The sequence below is a fragment of the Amblyomma maculatum genome, chromosome 7 (genome assembly GCF_055883805.1).
Source record: "Amblyomma maculatum isolate TAMU_Amacu chromosome 7, ASM5588380v1, whole genome shotgun sequence".
NCBI classification, from domain to species: Eukaryota; Metazoa; Arthropoda; class Arachnida; order Ixodida; family Ixodidae; genus Amblyomma; species Amblyomma maculatum.
In genome coordinates this window covers 126,354,035-126,374,692 of record NC_139350.1, presented here as the reverse complement: position 1 = coordinate 126,374,692, position 20,658 = coordinate 126,354,035, and the positions used below count along the sequence as shown (strand labels likewise).

Sequence of the window (20,658 nt, the reverse complement as noted above, 5' to 3'; positions counted from 1 at the left end):
GCATATCAGTGCATGCATCGCCTAATGTAACAATATAGAGCGAAGTGTACGCTTCATTTAAAGAAACATTTTATTAGACTCGACGTTTCGACCAGAAACTGGCCTTCATTAGGACTCCAATAAAATATTTCTTTAAATGAAACGTACACTTTGCTCTATAATTACCCTAAATGTAAATGTTCTCGCATCCTATATATATATATATATATATATATATATATATATATATATATATATATATATATATATATATATATATATATATATATATATATATATATATATATATATATATATATATATATATAGAGAGAGAGAGAGAGAGAGAGAGATATTGTTACGCCGCATAGCGCCGCACTGAGAAGTAGCAGAAGCAGAAAAAGAAGAAGCGAAGGAAGCGAGGCGCACGAAGACTAATCCCGGTTTTCTGAGCCGTGTGCGTCCATCCTTCAAATGAAGTTCACCTGTAATAAAACCATTTCATCCGTTACATTTGTTGGAGGTGCTGGGTAAAAAACGTTCTAGATCCGCCAGTACCTCGTCGCAGCCGTCGTGTAGCAGGTTTGCCACCTTTATCTCCTAACAGTACCTTTCAATGGCTACCATCCGCACGACGCAGACTCATGAACAGCGACCTGAAGAGACGATGGCCTTTTCCCACCAGCGAGAGCCGCGTACGTTCCACGGTGAGCCCGAAGATGACGTTGAGCAATGGCTCCGACATTACGAAAGATGCAGCAAGTCCAACCGCTGGAACTCAATCGCACGTCTGTACAATGTTGTTTTCTTCCTCACTGGCACGGCTCTGACTTGGTTAACCACGAAGAAATCCTGACGACCTGGGACCGATTCGTTGAATAAATTACGAAGTCCTGTGGGGATACCCTTGCGAAGAAGGAACGCGCTGAGCATCAGCTTTCCCAGAGAGCCCAGCTGCCCGGTGAGACATGCTCACGTCACATCGAGGAAATATTGAAACTTTGTCGCATTGTAAACCGGCAGATGTGAGAAGAAGACAAGGTAGGGCACCTTCTCAAGGTGATTGCTAACGATGTGTACAACTTCCTTATTTCGCGGGACACCCTTGCCACAGTAGCAGATGTCATCAAGCAGTGCCGGCATTTGAGGCGTTAAAGGCATGTTGGATAGCACCCAAATTTGGCCATCTTTCTAATTTGACAACTGGTGCCGGTCGCGACATTCCGGAGGCTGAAGACATCGCTTCTATGGTCCGGAGGAATGTACGCGAGGAGCTAGATATTCAGTTGCAACGTATAAATTTCGATGTACCTTACCACCCTACATCGAGGTCCGTATCATCATGGGAACAGCGCACGCCATGGGCTGCACAAAATAACAGCGAACCATCTTACAACAACGGCTTGGAGCGGACCCTGCACCCAACATCGCACTCTTATTTCCAGCAGCGTCCAGCTCATCCGGATGAAGTGCCTCGCGGTGCTCCTCGTCGCGCTTTTGTCGCCTCATCTCGGCCTTCAAGGGATCCTGAAGTGAACTACCAGAGCCGCCAGCCACCCTTATGTTACGGTTGTGGGAGCAGCGTACATATCTTCCGCTTTTGCCCGCATCATCAAGTTTCCCGACCCGCTTTCCAACGAGCACAGCGCTTCACGAATGGTGCCCAGTTGGAGCAGCAGCCACCCGCTACCTTCTATCGGCCCTCTTCCCCTCAACGCCACGCGTGGAATGACTCCCCTTGTGTGTGATCGCAGCATCACTCCCCCACCGCAGTGACAACCCCGTTCTCCAGCCCCACTTCGCCGCTTTGTTTCTCCACCGCTGGGAAACTAGGTGGTGCCACCGATGGAGGTAAGGTCCCAGGACGTTCAATTTCACGCATACCTCTACCTATCGCCATGCTAAAGAACAAAGTGTCAGTGCGTGTAGACAATGTTAAAACGGTTGATTTAGTTGGCACTGGTGCCGCTGTGTCAGTTATGAGCAACGCTAATAGAACTAAGATCAGTTGCCAAACTCTCCGGGTTCTCCATGCTGCTGAAGCGGCGCGTCAATTTTAACGCGAGGTGGCGCTGCCGTCGAAACAGGCTCTATCTAGCCGCTGCTGCAGCTGTCGAAGCACAATCAAACGCTGCGTGCCCGGCTGTTCGGCGTAGCATGTAGCATTCGGGAATGTTAAATTACTTGGTGTCCTAAATGCCGTACTTATCGTTAATTACTCACAATCACCAATCAAGTCTGAACCGTGTGTGGCGAGCATGCTGCAAAACTTTACTGCAGCAACTCGAGCGTGAGCGCTGCTCAGGCAACGCTACCATTTTTTTTTTTTAGGAAAGTTGCTTTGCTAGTTTCTTCCCCGAAGTGGCATATGAGAAACGAGGAATAATGTTAGAGATATGATCATTGCAAGGTTCATCGTCAGTTCGCAGTATGTTTCTGCAGTTTCTGCGCAACCGCATGCATATGCATATGTTTAACAACAACAACAACAACAAAAAAAGAATTACCAGCGCTTTTTCACCAAAGAGCCGCATTGTCTGTGGTGCAGTTTAACGGAATAAGCGAATTTTGCGCATTGCATTCATTTCGTCAATAAGCACGCATGTGACTTTTAGCCGAGCGCCGCGCTCAATCTGTGCCGCGAAAAGAGCGAACTTCTGCTTCTTGAGTTGTCGGTTTCTTTAATTGTTCCAGCAAGAGAGAAGAGTTCTTTAATTCTTCCAGCAGCAAGTTGTTGGCGTCTAACACAGGAGGTTAGACGCCAACAACTCGAGACAATAAAATTTAGTCTTTTTGGGATTCCCAACTGTGGGTGTATCGTTACTGGCCTGCGCCCGCGTCGCAAGTACTTTTTTCTTTTTTGCGACCTTTCACGCAGTGGGCTACAGATAGACACACAAGTAAATGTAATTTTACATTTTATTCACAGCACGTTTTCACACTTTACTGAATGCACAAATTACAGCAGGCGAGACTTATTCTTCCTTGCATTTTTAACCTGACTACTCACATTGCTCCTCTCGGATCGGAATAGTGTGTAAAAATGCATCCGCATTACCAAATAATACTTCACCACTTGCACAGTGCACTGTGCAGGCTACAACCTATTCGGGGTAGCTTCCTGCTCAAAAGCAGGTCAACAATCAACCAGAACAGATTTCCAAAAACTTTTTCTGTCTTTGTCGCTTGACCACTGACTTGATGCCAGTCACCAGTTCAGTCAGGGAGCTTGAAGGGTGCTTGAGCACTCCAGGGACAAATGAGCGCTTTTCAGTGAGGCAAAACCTTCGGTACACATCCTTCAGCGAGGTTTCATTTGCCCCTATCGATTTTTACTTCCTTGCCATTAATGATATGACTGTACATCTTCAGTATGTCTTCATCGTAGAAATGAAGATCGCACACACCTGATTTGTCAGAAAGTTTCCTGTCAACACGTGGAATCGCGCGGTCCCATGCCGCAAGGAGATCCGCGTCACGCGGAGCCGAGAAAAAACGCCTCGCTGTGTTGTCAGTGTTGTGGCTCTTGTAACCGCTCGCACAGCCCGGCACGCAGCACGTCGGCATGGTTACTGTAGCCCCTTCAACTTTGCATGCTAGCACAGGTAGCACAAAAAACGATCACTGCAGCCGCCGAGTCGGGAACGCACTGTACTCATGCTGCCCGCACTGCACGTGTTCAACCCACGTTCGGGCCGACGAGAGCCTGGTAGAACTGCAGCGCCACTAAAAGCAGCCAGCGGTGGCGGCGCCGCGAAACAGCTCTCAGTTTGGCAACTGATCTTAGTTCTATTAACGTTGGTTATGAGCCTTTCATTGAAGAACCGCCTTCAACAGAAAGTCATGTTTGTGTGGGACAAAAACACTACATTTTGTGTAGTTGGAGGTTAAACTTTAGTTCCGATTGGCCTGTGCTCAATTTCAGTTGTAATTGGTGACGAGTGCTATAAGACAGAATTCGTTGTATTGAGAGGTGCCACGCATGACGTTATCTTGGGTGTTGACTTGTTGCACGAGTGTGGTGCGACTTTAGACTTTAGTGCCGGTGAAATTTATTTGCAGCCGAACATTATCCCCGCATTAGTAGATAACATGTCTCAGAGTCATTATGGAGTTCTCGCCTTGAGGGAAGATGTGCTGCTGCCTGCGATGATGGCGACATTTCTCTCCGTGAAGTCATCTGAATCCTTCATGGGTAAACATTCAATAGTCGTCGAGCCAGATGTCTTGGATGGAGCGAAATAACAATATTTTGGTGCCACGCTGCGGACATGGAGTCGGAGGATGGTGGCGCATAGCTCTGGGCTTTGAATGTGTCAGAAGAGCCTGTTCGCCTTCCTTCTGGTTTGACACTGGCGAGTTTTGTGAATTATGTGACTCATACCGTCTGAATATTGTGCTGCGTTTGAGGGCATGGTCAACAAATCGCTCCCACCTAGTGAACATCGTATTCTGCAACACATTTTGACAACTCATGCCCAAGTGTTCGACTTTGCCTCAAACGGATCGGGTAGCGATTTCCCAGCTTCTCGGCTGCAGCACAAAATTAACACAGGAAACGCACCCCTATTCGCCAAAAACCTTACAGAGTCTCCCGGCAGAGCGCAAGATATTTCAAGAACAGGTGGACGAAATGCTGCACAAAGGAATCATCCAAGAATCTTCGAGTCCGTGGGCCATACCTGTGCTCCTGGTACGAAAAAAAGATCATTCTTAGTGATTTTGTGTAGACTACCGTCGTTTGAATGCGGTAATAAAGAAAGTCGTATACCCGTTACGTCGCATTGATGACGCTGTCGACTGTATGCATTCGGCATCATATTTCTCCTCTGTTGATTTGCGATCTGGCTATTGGCAAATTCCTCTACTTCCAACTGATCGTGAGAAGACTGCTTTTGTAACACCAGATGGTTTATACGAATTTAATGTAATGCCCTTTGCATTATGCAACGCTCCCGCGACGTTCGAGCGATTTATGGACTCTATCCTACGTGGTCTCAAATGGGAAATATGCATGTGTTACCTTGATGATGTCATCATTTTTGGAAAGATCTTCCAAGAGCACAATGAGAGGCTTCATAAAGTTCTTGAATGCATTGGTAAAGCGGACCTCATTTTGAATTCGAATAAGTGCCATTTTGGAGAGCGACAAACTTTAGTTCTTGGGTTTCTCGTCAACGAGGATGGTATCAGACCGGATCCGCAGAAGATTGCTGCAGTACGAGACTTCGAAACTCTACGCAGCCTGAAAAGTTTTCGGAGCTTTCTTGGCCTCTCTTCTTATTTTCGTCGCTTCATTGCTGGTTTTGCGCAACTTGCCCACCCCCTTACTTCTCTATTGCACAAGGATTCGCAGTTTGTGTGGACCCCAGAGTGCGAATCGTCTTTCAATCTGCTCAAGTCTTCTTTAACTTCAGCACCACTGCTGCGCCACTTAACTTCAGCACCACTGCTGCGCCACTTCGACCCTTCTGCTGTGACGGAGGTTCACATTGACGCTAGTGGCGTCGGTCTTGGGGCGGTGCTTGTGCAGCTGCATAGTGGGGCTGAACACGTTGTTGCATGCCAGCCGCACATTGACAAAATGTGAACGGAACTACACAGTTACCGAATTGGAGTGCCTCGCAGTTGTGTTCGCTGTGCGCAAGTTCCGGCCATACCTATATAGACGCTACTTCACCATAGTTACTGACCATCATTCGCTACACTGGCTCATCGGACTTCGCGATCCATCTGGTCGTCTGGCGCGCTGCGCATTACGCCTACAAGAATACAACTTTGGTGTTGCGTACAAAAGTGGACGACATCACAGTGATGCAGACTGCTTGTCACGGCACCCATTGCCGACTTCCGTTAATAATCAAGACGGCTCGACGGATGTCTAGCCTATATCGCGTCGACGTTTCCTAGTATGGCGACTTTTAGGCGAGAACAACGCAACGACCGGTCACTACAGCCTCTTATACAAGAGGCAGAAGGAAGAGCAGAGTCAACGCAGTTTACTATCGCAGATGGTGTTTTGTTCAAGAAGAACTACTCAGTTGATGGTGCTGCCCTCCTTTTGGTCGTCCCACGCACGATGATACTACTTCTGCACATCTAGGCTGCTGTCGTACGGTGCACCGAATTCGCCAGCTTTTTTATTGGCCACAAATTTATAAGACCACCAAGCAATACGTTGCGACATGTGAACAATGCCAACGACTTAAGGCAGGCACCACCACGCTGTCCGAACCTTTACAACCCGTCCAGCCACCTACCTCACTTATTGAAAACATTGGAATTGACCTGCTCGGTCCTTTTCCAAAGACTGTAGAGGGCTGCCGCTGGGCTATAGTCTGCGTTGACTATCTTACCAGATACGCGGAGACCGCTGCTCTCGCTACTGCAAAGACTGCTAATGTTTCGTCGTTTCTTTTGCATTCCGTTAATCTTCGCCATGGCGCACCCCGTGTTATTGTAATTGATCATGGTCGGCAATTCACTGCTGATGTCGGGGAAGAAATGCTCCGACTTTGTGGTTCCCGCTACCGACACTCGACACCGTATCATCCGCAGACCAACGGTCTCACCGAGCGCACCAACCGCACCTTGACAACTATGCTGTCCATGTACGTCTTGTCTGGCCATCGCAACTGGGATGCAGTGCTACCGTATGGGACGTACGCTTATAACACTGCAAATCATGAAGTTACCGGCTATTCTCCTTTCTATTTGCTCTATGCAAGACCTCCCCATGTTTTCTTAGACATCATCTTCCCACTTTCCCCCAATGACAATGCGTCTGTTTCCCAGATACTATGCCGTGCCGAAGAAGCCCGTCGTATAGCCCGCTTACGCACACTGGCTTCTCAAAGCCGCTCGAAAGAGCACTACGATCTGCATCATCGCACAGTTGCTTACTCCCCTGGAGACTACGTCTGGCTTTGGACGCCTATTCGCAGGCGAGGATTATATGACAAGTTTCTCTGCGAGCACGATGGCCCCTTCATCGCGTTGGACCAACTGAATGACATGAATTACGTCATCGCCAAAGTCACGATGGATAACCGCCGATCCCGCAAGACAAAAGTTGTTCGCGTGGCTCGCCTGAAGCGCTGCCATCTTCGATCGGCCTAATTTTTTCGAGGACGAGAATCGTTTGCCCGGAGGGAATTGTTACGCCGCATAGCGGCGCACTGAGAAGCAGCAAAAGCAGAAGAAGACGAAGCGGAGGAAGCGAGGCGCGCTGACAGATGCGGGTTTTCTGAGCCATGTGCGTCCGTCCTTCATACGAAGTTCACCTGTATTAAAACCATTTCATCCGTTACAATATATATATATATATATATATATATATATATATATATATATATATATATATATATTCGATACAACTCCAAGCAGGGCCTACAGATAACATGATTTAATGGCCGAATAAAACGACTCCTGCGTTCAAGTCTCCTTCTCTTCCAGCCTCGCGCTCGTGGTCCCAGTCATGGTCTTTTTCATCTTCTATGCGACAATATACATATTGCCGCATTCCTAATTAATCTTTTGGCGCCGTCATGCGGCTGGACTGCATTACCGAATGTTTTAGCTGGCCTTAGCCTTGCTAGTCACCCCCGGCGTTCTTCGTCTTCCTCTCGCACTCCCGGCTTTCTTGGCCACTTACGTTCGCTCATTAAACCTACCTTCTGGGTTACGCTACTTTGGCTACTCTGGCTGTTTGAAAACTGTGGCTGTTTGGCAGAGTGAGTGAGTGAGTGAGTGAAAAACTTTATTAAGTATATTTAAGGGAGGGCGATGGTAGGTGGGGTCCCTAGTCCGGGACTCCAGCGGCTGCCGCTGCTACCCGCGCACGTGTCACGATGGCCCGTTGGGCCTCTAGTCCTCCTGAGAACACCAGGTGGCAATATTTACCTGTGTGTAAAGCAGAGTGAGGAACACAGGTAAATATTGCCACATGGTGTTCTCAGGAGGCGCCTGAAGAAAACGACGCTGAAGTCGGGTGCACGCGCTGTCGGCGGAACGCTGCTTGTTGATAATGTCTTGCCCCTCTTTTTCGTCAAGTGTACATATGCTTTCATGAAATATTTTGGTGGAGGTGCTGGGTTTCGATCCCAGTATATGTCCCGTGCACCTCCGCATGCCCAGGAATCAACTACTGAGCCAGTCGACACCCCTGTGCCCCGTGCTAACCGGAGGAATCAAGTCCTACCCCATGAGCACGGGCGGTTCAGCATCGCAGCCGCCCCTCGACCTGCCATGCAAGCTCCAGGTTACTACACCTTGCAGAACCCGCGACTGCCTCAGCCCTTCCACAGCAGTCAGACTGAAGACGTCCAAGACTGGCTTGTCCAGTTTGTACGGGTCGCCTCATTTAATCGGTGGGACGACGCCCCCAAGCTTAGAAACATCTTCTTCAGCCTGGAAGATGGCGCTAGTACTTGGTACGAGAAGCGAGAAGGTGCCCTAACATCATGACGTGAGTTCCGCCGACGCATCCTTGAGACTTATACCAGCGCGGATCGGCGAAAACGCGCAGAAAGTGCTTTACAGTCTCGTATGCAGATGCCGAACGAGGCTGTAACCGCGTACGTGGAGGACATGACCCGGCTATTCCGACGATCCGACCCGGCCATGCCCGAAGGCAAAATGGTGCGCCGCCTAATGCGCGGTGTTAAAGAACAACTGTTTGCTGGTCTCGTGCGTAATCCACGGAGCATGGTTGCCGGGTTTCTTGCGGTAGCTATCGGATGCTCTAGAAGCGGTCTACCACCTACGACAGGCCGGCACTCAACGCTTCGGTTGCGGAACCGCTTTCGGCCTTCGCGCTCACCGAACATTTACGCGACATCATTCTCTCAGTTTTACGCGAAGACCCCCAGACGCGTTTCGGTGCTCCCCAGCCCACTTGCAACTTGCCCACCCCCTTACTTCTCTATTGCACAAGGATTCGCAGTTTGTGTGGACCCCAGAGTGCGAATCGTCTTTCAATCTGCTCAAGTCTTCTTTAACTTCAGCACCACTGCTGCGCCACTTAACTTCAGCACCACTGCTGCGCCACTTCGACCCTTCTGCTGTGACGGAGGTTCACATTGACGCTAGTGGCGTCGGTCTTGGGGCGGTGCTTGTGCAGCTGCATAGTGGGGCTGAACACGTTGTTGCATGCCAGCCGCACATTGACAAAATGTGAACGGAACTACACAGTTACCGAATTGGAGTGCCTCGCAGTTGTGTTCGCTGTGCGCAAGTTCCGGCCATACCTATATAGACGCTACTTCACCATAGTTACTGACCATCATTCGCTACACTGGCTCATCGGACTTCGCGATCCATCTGGTCGTCTGGCGCGCTGCGCATTACGCCTACAAGAATACAACTTTGGTGTTGCGTACAAAAGTGGACGACATCACAGTGATGCAGACTGCTTGTCACGGCACCCATTGCCGACTTCCGTTAATAATCAAGACGGCTCGACGGATGTCTAGCCTATATCGCGTCGACGTTTCCTAGTATGGCGACTTTTAGGCGAGAACAACGCAACGACCGGTCACTACAGCCTCTTATACAAGAGGCAGAAGGAAGAGCAGAGTCAACGCAGTTTACTATCGCAGATGGTGTTTTGTTCAAGAAGAACTACTCAGTTGATGGTGCTGCCCTCCTTTTGGTCGTCCCACGCACGATGATACTACTTCTGCACATCTAGGCTGCTGTCGTACGGTGCACCGAATTCGCCAGCTTTTTTATTGGCCACAAATTTATAAGACCACCAAGCAATACGTTGCGACATGTGAACAATGCCAACGACTTAAGGCAGGCACCACCACGCTGTCCGAACCTTTACAACCCGTCCAGCCACCTACCTCACTTATTGAAAACATTGGAATTGACCTGCTCGGTCCTTTTCCAAAGACTGTAGAGGGCTGCCGCTGGGCTATAGTCTGCGTTGACTATCTTACCAGATACGCGGAGACCGCTGCTCTCGCTACTGCAAAGACTGCTAATGTTTCGTCGTTTCTTTTGCATTCCGTTAATCTTCGCCATGGCGCACCCCGTGTTATTGTAATTGATCATGGTCGGCAATTCACTGCTGATGTCGGGGAAGAAATGCTCCGACTTTGTGGTTCCCGCTACCGACACTCGACACCGTATCATCCGCAGACCAACGGTCTCACCGAGCGCACCAACCGCACCTTGACAACTATGCTGTCCATGTACGTCTTGTCTGGCCATCGCAACTGGGATGCAGTGCTACCGTATGGGACGTACGCTTATAACACTGCAAATCATGAAGTTACCGGCTATTCTCCTTTCTATTTGCTCTATGCAAGACCTCCCCATGTTTTCTTAGACATCATCTTCCCACTTTCCCCCAATGACAATGCGTCTGTTTCCCAGATACTATGCCGTGCCGAAGAAGCCCGTCGTATAGCCCGCTTACGCACACTGGCTTCTCAAAGCCGCTCGAAAGAGCACTACGATCTGCATCATCGCACAGTTGCTTACTCCCCTGGAGACTACGTCTGGCTTTGGACGCCTATTCGCAGGCGAGGATTATATGACAAGTTTCTCTGCGAGCACGATGGCCCCTTCATCGCGTTGGACCAACTGAATGACATGAATTACGTCATCGCCAAAGTCACGATGGATAACCGCCGATCCCGCAAGACAAAAGTTGTTCGCGTGGCTCGCCTGAAGCGCTGCCATCTTCGATCGGCCTAATTTTTTCGAGGACGAGAATCGTTTGCCCGGAGGGAATTGTTACGCCGCATAGCGGCGCACTGAGAAGCAGCAAAAGCAGAAGAAGACGAAGCGGAGGAAGCGAGGCGCGCTGACAGATGCGGGTTTTCTGAGCCATGTGCGTCCGTCCTTCATACGAAGTTCACCTGTATTAAAACCATTTCATCCGTTACAATATATATATATATATATATATATATATATATATATATATATATATATATATATATATATATATATATATATATATATATATATATATATATTCGATACAACTCCAAGCAGGGCCTACAGATAACATGATTTAATGGCCGAATAAAACGACTCCTGCGTTCAAGTCTCCTTCTCTTCCAGCCTCGCGCTCGTGGTCCCAGTCATGGTCTTTTTCATCTTCTATGCGACAATATACATATTGCCGCATTCCTAATTAATCTTTTGGCGCCGTCATGCGGCTGGACTGCATTACCGAATGTTTTAGCTGGCCTTAGCCTTGCTAGTCACCCCCGGCGTTCTTCGTCTTCCTCTCGCACTCCCGGCTTTCTTGGCCACTTACGTTCGCTCATTAAACCTACCTTCTGGGTTACGCTACTTTGGCTACTCTGGCTGTTTGACGGTTACAATATAGGATTACAAGATTGGGGTTGATTTGAAGGCACTGGGATCCCAAAACCCGGTGGCAACACCGGTCCGTGGTCCGGTAGCTCGATCGAGCCCGAGAACACACGAAGCAACAGCAATGCTATTGAGGAGAAGTTTCAGAAATGCTTCGTGTTTGCAACAATGTTTTTTATCGTTGCAATGTATATAATATAGACTCCATATAATGTATATAATATCCCGCTGTCTAATTTTTGAGCACAGTTGCGCATATTTCTCCATCAAAGAATGCCTCAACATGAAGACCGCCAAATTGTAGCTCAATCGAGCCGCGAGGTTTGTCTTAATAAATTGTAGCTTTGAAGACTTTCTTAAGAGAACTATAAAGCAGAGTGAGTGAGTGAGTGAGTGAAAAACTTTATTAAGTATATTTAAGGGAGGGCGATGGTAGGTGGGGTCCCTAGTCCGGGACTCCAGCGGCTGCCGCTGCTACCCGCGCACGTGTCACGATGGCCCGTTGGGCCTCTAGTCCTCCTGAGAACACCAGGTGGCAATATTTACCTGTGTGTAAAGCAGAGTGAGGAACACAGGTAAATATTGCCACATGGTGTTCTCAGGAGGCGCCTGAAGAAAACGACGCTGAAGTCGGGTGCACGCGCTGTCGGCGGAACGCTGCTTGTTGATAATGTCTTGCCCCTCTTTTTCGTCAAGTGTACATATGCTTTCATGAAATATTTTGGTGGAGGTGCTGGGTTTCGATCCCAGTATATGTCCCGTGCACCTCCGCATGCCCAGGAATCAACTACTGAGCCAGTCGACACCCCTGTGCCCCGTGCTAACCGGAGGAATCAAGTCCTACCCCATGAGCACGGGCGGTTCAGCATCGCAGCCGCCCCTCGACCTGCCATGCAAGCTCCAGGTTACTACACCTTGCAGAACCCGCGACTGCCTCAGCCCTTCCACAGCAGTCAGACTGAAGACGTCCAAGACTGGCTTGTCCAGTTTGTACGGGTCGCCTCATTTAATCGGTGGGACGACGCCCCCAAGCTTAGAAACATCTTCTTCAGCCTGGAAGATGGCGCTAGTACTTGGTACGAGAAGCGAGAAGGTGCCCTAACATCATGGCGTGAGTTCCGCCGACGCATCCTTGAGACTTATACCAGCGCGGATCGGCGAAAACGCGCAGAAAGTGCTTTACAGTCTCGTATGCAGATGCCGAACGAGGCTGTAACCGCGTACGTGGAGGACATGACCCGGCTATTCCGACGATCCGACCCGGCCATGCCCGAAGGCAAAATGGTGCGCCGCCTAATGCGCGGTGTTAAAGAACAACTGTTTGCTGGTCTCGTGCGTAATCCACGGAGCATGGTTGCCGGGTTTCTTGCGGTAGCTATCGGATGCTCTAGAAGCGGTCTACCACCTACGACAGGCCGGCACTCAACGCTTCGGTTGCGGAACCGCTTTCGGCCTTCGCGCTCACCGAACATTTACGCGACATCATTCTCTCAGTTTTACGCGAAGACCCCCAGACGCGTTTCGGTGCTCCCCAGCCAATGGTCTGCTCTATAGCTGGCATTGTCCGCGAAGAGCTTCAAGCATTGAGGCCTTCGGTACCGTCTGCTGATCCGCCACATTTTCCTACGGAGTATCATCGTCCAACGTATGCAGATATGTTGCGACGCACTGTGCCTACCACGACGCCATCATACCCGCCCGATCAAGGCTCACTTTATTCCGCACCAACTAAGCCGTACATCGACAACCGACGACCACCCCAGCGGAAGGCGGACCTATGGTGCGCCTCAAATTGCCAGCGCCTGTGCTACTATTTCGGGTAACCAGGTCATCTGTATCGCCAGTGCCCCTATTGACACCTGGGACTGCACGGATTCTCCATCGAAATGCGTCGCCCTCTAATCACAAACGAGCCCGGAATCTTTTTCATGCTACTGCCATCGATTTCGCCGGCTCTTTAGCGGTTGCTTCTGAATGTTTTACTTTTTGAGCTGTTAGCACTGTGCACCCGCCCCTTGACCGCCTTGACATTAGTCCGGACCTCTCGGAAACACAGAAGCATGACATATGTGCCCTCCTACTAGATTACAGCGCTTGTTTCGTGTACTCATCGAAAGTAAGGGAAACGCCTCTTGTTACACACCGAATCATTAGTCCCGCCGACGCCAGTTCTATCCGCCAGCAGCCGTACCTTATCTCAACGACAGAACGTGAAGCGATTTAGACACAGTTTCAAGAGATGCTTTGTGATGGCATAATGCAACCGTCCAACAGCCCGTGGTCGTCCCCAGTCGTGCTGGTAAAGAAAAAGGTTGGGACCCTTCACTTCTGTGTTGATTATCGAAAGTTGAACATCACTAAAAAAGATGTCTTACCGCTGCCCCGTATCGACGATTCGCTCGACAGGCTTCGTCGCGCCCAGTACTTCTCAATTTAATTGAAGAGCGGGTACTAGCAAACAGCCTTCGTCACCCAGGATGGACTGTACGAGTTAAAGTGCTGCCTTTTGGCCTATGTTCAGCGCCGGCTACTTTTCAGCGCATGATGGACACGATTCTTGCCGGCCTGAAATGTTAAATTCGTTTAGTTTATCTCGACGACGTTGTCGTGTTCTCAGAAACCTTTCGCGAACACCTTGAATGCCTGCGCGTAGTATTAGATGCCCTCCGGTCCGCTGACCTGACGCTCAAGCCCGGGAAGTGCCACATTGGCTGTGAGGCCAGACCCCGACAAAACTTCTGCTGCCGCCAACTTTCCCGTTTCTGCCAGCGAGAGAAGTTTGAAACGTTTCCTGGGTCTCTGCGCGTACTACCGCCGCTTCATAGACAATTTTTCAAGGTTGCCGCTCCCCTGGCTCGCCTCACGCGCGATGACACACAGTTCGTGAGGGGCGTCAAGCAACAAGAGGCTTTTGTGGACCTGCACAGGCGACTGCAAACAGCCCCTGTTCTTGCGCACTTTCATAAAGACGCTGACACCGACGTTCACACTGACGCCAGCAATATCGGCCTCAGCGCTGTACTCGTTCAACACCAAGCTAGCGAAAACGTCATCGCGTATGCCAGCCGCACGCTCTCCCGCGCCGAGACAAACTATTCCACTACAGAAAAGGAATGCCTAGCGGTTGTGTGGGCAAACATGAAATTTAGGCCTTACCTCTATGGCCGGCAGTTTAAAGCGGTCACCGACCATCATTTTTTGTGCTGGCTGGCTAACCTCCGCGACACATCGGGGCGCCTGGCACGATGGAGCCTTCGCCTCCAAGAGTTTGAGTACAGCATTGTGTATAAATCTGGCCAGAAGCGCGAAGATACTGACGCGCTGTCGCGCGCACCCGTCAGATTAGACGATGAGAGCATGGATGACGACAGCGGTTTTCTTGTACTGGTAAGTGCTTCAGACGTAATGACCTGACAGCGAGCTGACCCGGACCTTCGACCTGTCATTGACCACCTGGAGGGTCGCGCTGCTGATATCCCTCGCCAATTTGCGCGGAACTTGTCTGCTTTCTGTCTCCGGAATGGTGTTCTATTTAAGCAGAACTCCAGCACTGTTGACCGAGCATACCTCCTCGTAGTGCCGGCCGACCTCCGTGCCAATATCCTTTTTGTTTGCCATGATGCGCCCACCTCTGGCCACTTGGGCTTTGCGCGCACACTCGCCCGAGTTCGTCAAGCCTATTATTAGCCTAAACTTGCCGACGCCGTTCATCGCTATATCAGAAGCTGTCGTGAGTGCCAACGTCGAAAGGCGCCGTCTCTCAAGCCAGCGGGTATGCTTCAACCTATTGCGCCTTTCCGGACGCCGTTTTGCCAAATCGGCATCGACCTTCTAGGCCCATTTCCTTTAACATCGGCCAGTAACAAATAGATTATAGTCGCGATCGATTACCTTACACGGCGTGCGGAAACCAAGGCGGGGCCGCGTGGCACGTCATCTGAGATTGCCCAGTTTTTATGCAGCAAATTGTGTTGCGCAATGGAGCACCGTCCCGAGTCATCACTGATCGAGACAGGGCGTTTACAGAACAATTTATGCACGACGTATTTCAGCTTAATCACACGAGCCATCGCAACACCACTGCCTATCACCCACAGACGAATGGCCTCACGGGGAGACACAATAAAACAATCGCCGACATTATTGCAATGTACACAGACTTGCCGCACAAAACTTGGGACGAGATTCTCCTGTACATCACATATAAGCCCGTTACACCTAGTGGCACGGGCAGAGGCGTATTATTTTATATTATTTTTGGGTAGCCTCACCATAATATATGTACATCGCATATGCCTACAACACCGTCATCTAAGAGACGACGATTTTTACGTCATTTCACCTGCTCTAATCACGCGACGTTTAGACAATGTTGGATGCCATGCTTCCGTTCTGCACTCATGATCATCCGCTCACGGCAGACGCCGAACAATTTGCTCAGCGCCCCGAGAAACCACGTCAACTTGCCCGAACTCACATTTAACAACAGCAGACCAAGGATAAGTGTCGCTACAACCTCCGCCATCAGCACGTCACATACCAACCTGGAGAGCAAGGTTGGATGTGGCCACCGGTGCGCCGGCCCGGCTTGTCTGAAAACCTGATGTCGCGTTACTTTGGATCTTACGAAGTTCTACGCCGTGTCACGGAAGTGATATACGAAGTCCTTCCAGCGGGTACTGTGTAGCCCTCGCGTCGGCAACCACGATCCGAGGTGGTGCACGTTGTCCACATGAAGCCGTATTTCACGCGCTAATCTGCAGTGTGCTATGCGCTTGTTTATTTGTTGTGTAGGGCACCTTACCCCGCCTCCGTTATCTGTTCTGTTCCTGCTCTGATTCTTTTGTTTTCGCTTGCATCGCCCATCGCTCGCGCTCAGTCTCTCCTTTCGTTTTTACGAAGGGGAGTAATGCCACCTAGTGCTCTCAGGTGGCGCCTGGAAGAAAAGAAAGATTAAGTCGGGTTCGCGCGCTGTCGGCGGAACTCTACTTGTTGATAAAGCCTCGCCTGTCTTTTTCGTCAAGTGTACACCTGCTTTCCGTGACATCATTGAGTGGTAAAGTTTTCTTACATTAAAGGGTCACAAATAAGCCTTGTTAAAATTGTTCCAAATACTCCCACAAAGAACATATATTTAATCTTGCTTGCCTACCGTAAGAGAAAACCTCCAAACCTATTGTCATCTGTATATCTACATTTGTATACTCAGGATGCGATTCATCGTACAAAGTACCGTAATTTTAAAATGGCAAATTTAAAAGCTATAAGCATTGCCGTTTTCTAAATACTTCGCTTTTTATTCATGACATTACAGTCTCCACGTAGATATATGAACTAAAAGAGCAGGTGAAAACATATATTCGTTATTAAGAGAAAGCACTTACTTTCATTTCTACAAACGGTCCAGGCTTTCCAACACTCCTGAAGTCGTCCATTTCAGGAGTCGAATATGCAATGCAACTCGTCAGCTCTGTCATACCATACACTGCATTAAGGTAGAGAAAATTGGGTTATCTTGAACTCCACCGTCAAGGGTACAAAGCGACATACTTCATGAATCCTGTCTGCGGCTCCCCTGGCAGATCCTCGTCCGTGTACATGCACTGCTCAAGCGGCCTGACCACTAATCTCTTAACTGGCGCGGTTTATTACATTACACGAAGCCGTCATCATGCAGTCGTAAGCTAACACATTAGTTGAAAGCCCACCCGGCACGCGTATCAAGTCTCGCTTTAACCATTTCGTATCAGTGCACCAGTGCGGCCTAGAAGTGTCTCACTCGGGATCTACATTTTCTGGAGTTTCGACTTCCATCTCGCCCTTTCATCTCGTAAGAACGATTCCTAGCTAGCTGCTCATGTTAACTCCGCTACCTCATGAGCTCTCGTCACGGGATCCAACCCGCTGATCATTCAATGCCTCGCCTTGTCAGCTGCTGTCACCTGCAAATGACATGCTCTCGATTATTTTCTCAAACCGCTGATGACGGCGGATGTTCGACAGAACGGGGTATTTAGTGCTGCAGCCTTAAAAGTTAAAAGGGCAGCCAGCTAGCAAGAGCCGCAACAATATTTATTAAGGCGATAACCATTAATGCTCATACAGTCTTTCTCAGGTGTCACACTTTGTGGCCGCCCTAGGCCACGTGGTGGCACCCAAGATGGCCACCATAGGTCAAGGGGGGCCACCCTGGGCCCACGCCCCCGAAAAGGGGACGTAATAAAGCGTATGCCTTAATACGCTTTGGTTACGTGGAAGGCGGTAGCTGGCAGCTGATATGGCCGAGCACTAACTGTACGTAAGGCTTCCTGACACTCCGTTTGCCAGGCGCTGCCAACTCGGGTCTCTCCTTTCATATGGGAGGGTGATATTAGAATCAGCCTGCCAAGACCCTTGCCTTCACGCTATCCCTAAGCCACGCAGGCATGTTCATACGACTCTGTTAAAGCGGGCTTTATATGTTGGCTGGTAGCTTACGCTATCTCCTCATACCGATCCAGGCGTCCGTGCGGCGCCTTTTATTTGGTGCTTCCTCGAACGCCGCACCACACAGCCTACAGAAGCAGACGAAGTAAAACCAGGAATCAGCAGTTTCGAACAAAGGGTTTCGCCTTATCCACTTTATTGGTGCCAAGTGCCACACAATTTTTTATGTTTGCTATTACTCTGCGCGAAAGCTATATAGAATAACTGGCTTCTAATTTCAGTTCATTGTAATATTGAAGCGGGAGCTTCACAACGCCAGCAAGCTAGAGCCTTCAGCCTCAGTGTTGGCATACTGTACGTAGGGACAGTGGCAAGCGGTAGCTGGTAGGTGACGTAGCCGCACACTTACTTGACTTAAGGCCCCAATTATAGTCCGACGTTTTCAACGCGACTGGCTGAGTAGGCGACGTCGACCACGGCACGTCGGCTACGACGGGCGCGTCAAAAAACTGCCGCTTCTACAGTCTGGCGCGGCTGGCGTGCCCGGTGCGGCGCGCATGCGTACAAGACGCCCTCGAGGGCTGGTACGTTTTCGATGTGCATTTTCGAGCAGACGACAGGCCACCTACAGGGACGAACTGGCTGCCTATCGAGGCACTAATTATTGTTGTGATCAAGGCAATGATGAGGTGTGTTTACTGCGAATGTTCAAATGGCACAAAGCATGTACAGTCAGCCATGGAGACGTCCAGCCCAGCAACGGTCTGAGCCCGCGTCGATGACAGCTACAGACGGAACGATGATTGTGTCCGTGCGTGTTTTACTGAAAACTAATCATAATTTAAGTATCTGTACGATTACAGAAAAGTTAGAGATTACACAGTAATCAGGATCACTTTGTCGGCCAGCTGTAGTTCCTGTAGAATTCCATAAATTTCGCGAATTCCCTGGTTGTCGAGCCGCTGACGTTCCGTGTGGCCAAATCGAGTACGGCCTTCGATTCCGGCGTGTGCCGGTCACAACTCTATGCGAAACCGCGTCTGCAGTTTTTGGTATTCTTCCACTGAATGTACTGCAGATAAGTGAAACAACACCATCGTTACACCTCCTAGAGCAATGCATTAAAACGTGTATGGCACACGCACCGCAGCGAAGAACTCACAGCTGTGCCCGGTCGCACTACTGACAGTTTGCATCCTAGGCATTTTTCTTTCCTCTGAACGCCTCTGTAGTCAATCCGCTTGATATCATAGACGCAGGGCTACCCTCGAATGCCTTCTAGCAGCTTTTCCGCAACAGTGTCTGAAATGCGCGCGCAGTCGCTGTCTACATGCAAGCCGCCATCTTCACTGCGCGTGAGGAATGCTGGGATACGTGGCCGACGCGGCTGACGCGGTAGACGAGAAATAGGCGAGATTCTATTTGCTCGTCGGCGACGTTGGGCCGCATCGCCTCGCGCTCGCTACGTCCATCACGCCGTGACGTTGGACTATAGACCTCGGTTTTTCGCCGACGTAACGTCGCGGAGGCCGACGTGCGCGCGCGCGTGCGTTACGTCGGACTATATTGGGGCAGGTTGCCTGACGTTACGTTTGGCCGGAGCTGCCAACTTGGCCTCTCCTTTCATATGGGAGAGCGATATCAGACTCAGCCTGCCAGGACCCTTGCATTCACGTTACCTCTTCGTCTCGCAGGCACGTTGATACGGCTCAGTTAAAGAGGGTCTTATATATGGGCAAGTAGACTAGCCTACACTATCAAGTCATACGCTTAAAGGCGGAGATTAAGTGTCGGCAATATTTTGACCACAATCGTAACCAGAAAAAAGAAGCTTCCTCTTCCATCCAGGTTTAGCAGAGCTAAACCTCAGGCATTTTTATTGAAATTGGACAGCGCTTAGATATCTTATAAGGTCGGCCGGCATTACAAACTTGCAACTTAATATCGACTACGGCACTAGCACGGGTGAAAAAATTACTCGACTTTAAAGTAACCACGAATGTTCCAGATTTTCCCCCAGTGACTCATCCATTCGTCCCTAGCGGTATTATGCGTTTGAGAGCAGATGTTCCATTAGAATAAAAGTTTTTTCTATGACAACAAATTCGCAAATCCTGTAAATACCCTTAATGCAATCTTTTAATTGTAATGCAACTCATGGGCAAACGTTTTTAGCACAACGCAGCGTAACAAGGTTGAAAAAATGATGCACATGAGCTGATCTTTTTTAACTATACTGCTGCATACGAACCTAACACCTAAGCAGTAAAGTTCCGTATTTCCCCCGTCATTTGGCCTGATTTAATACGGTCTAGTAGCGACGGAGCCTTTAGACGTGAGAAAAACGCATCCTTCAAGGATAAAGGCTAAACATCTTGTTTGCGTATTTATTTTAGGTGCGTCTACCTGTTGTCGTCTACCACCAAAGAACCAGAACATGTTTTACTGCAATCTTTCTGAAAGGAGTATAGACACCAATTTTCGAACCGTTGAAAGGCATACGATTGCTTTTCTGGTTATACAGAGATGCTCCCCAAACAATCCCAACTTCGAGCGTTGCTGCGAATATATTTTACTTTGATTTTAAAAACAAGCCTGACAAGTACTCCTTTTTCAAAACCCATCGACAACGACATCTTTGTGACGAAAAATTGCGCATGGCTAAACAACATGACGTCATCAGACAGCTTTGACGTGTAGTCAGCAAAGATCTGTGACGACACAGGACAGCTCATTGGGCCGGACGCTTTTCAGTCCGGCCTGTCCTGCTTCTGAACGTTCTGCGCTTCTGCTCGCTTGACCCGATGGCCTTTCACACTGTTGTCATTGGTGCATGCTACAATTACTTCAAATTACCTTGATTCCGCTGGCGGCGGGTTTTTCAAGCGCACAGCTTATAGTATACTTTCCGTGCAC

At 49.4% G+C, this 20,658-nt stretch overlaps 1 protein-coding gene across 1 annotated transcript in view; it reads right to left on the bottom strand.

The window, feature by feature from the left end:
• Positions 1-20,658, bottom strand: part of LOC146184684 (uncharacterized) — a 114,236-nt gene that overhangs the window by 21,267 nt on the left and 72,311 nt on the right. The window contains exon 7 of the mRNA XM_084609454.1: positions 16,701-16,801. Coding sequence (XP_084465580.1) covers positions 16,701-16,801 — 101 coding nt within the window. The remainder of the gene's footprint in view (positions 1-16,700; positions 16,802-20,658) is intronic.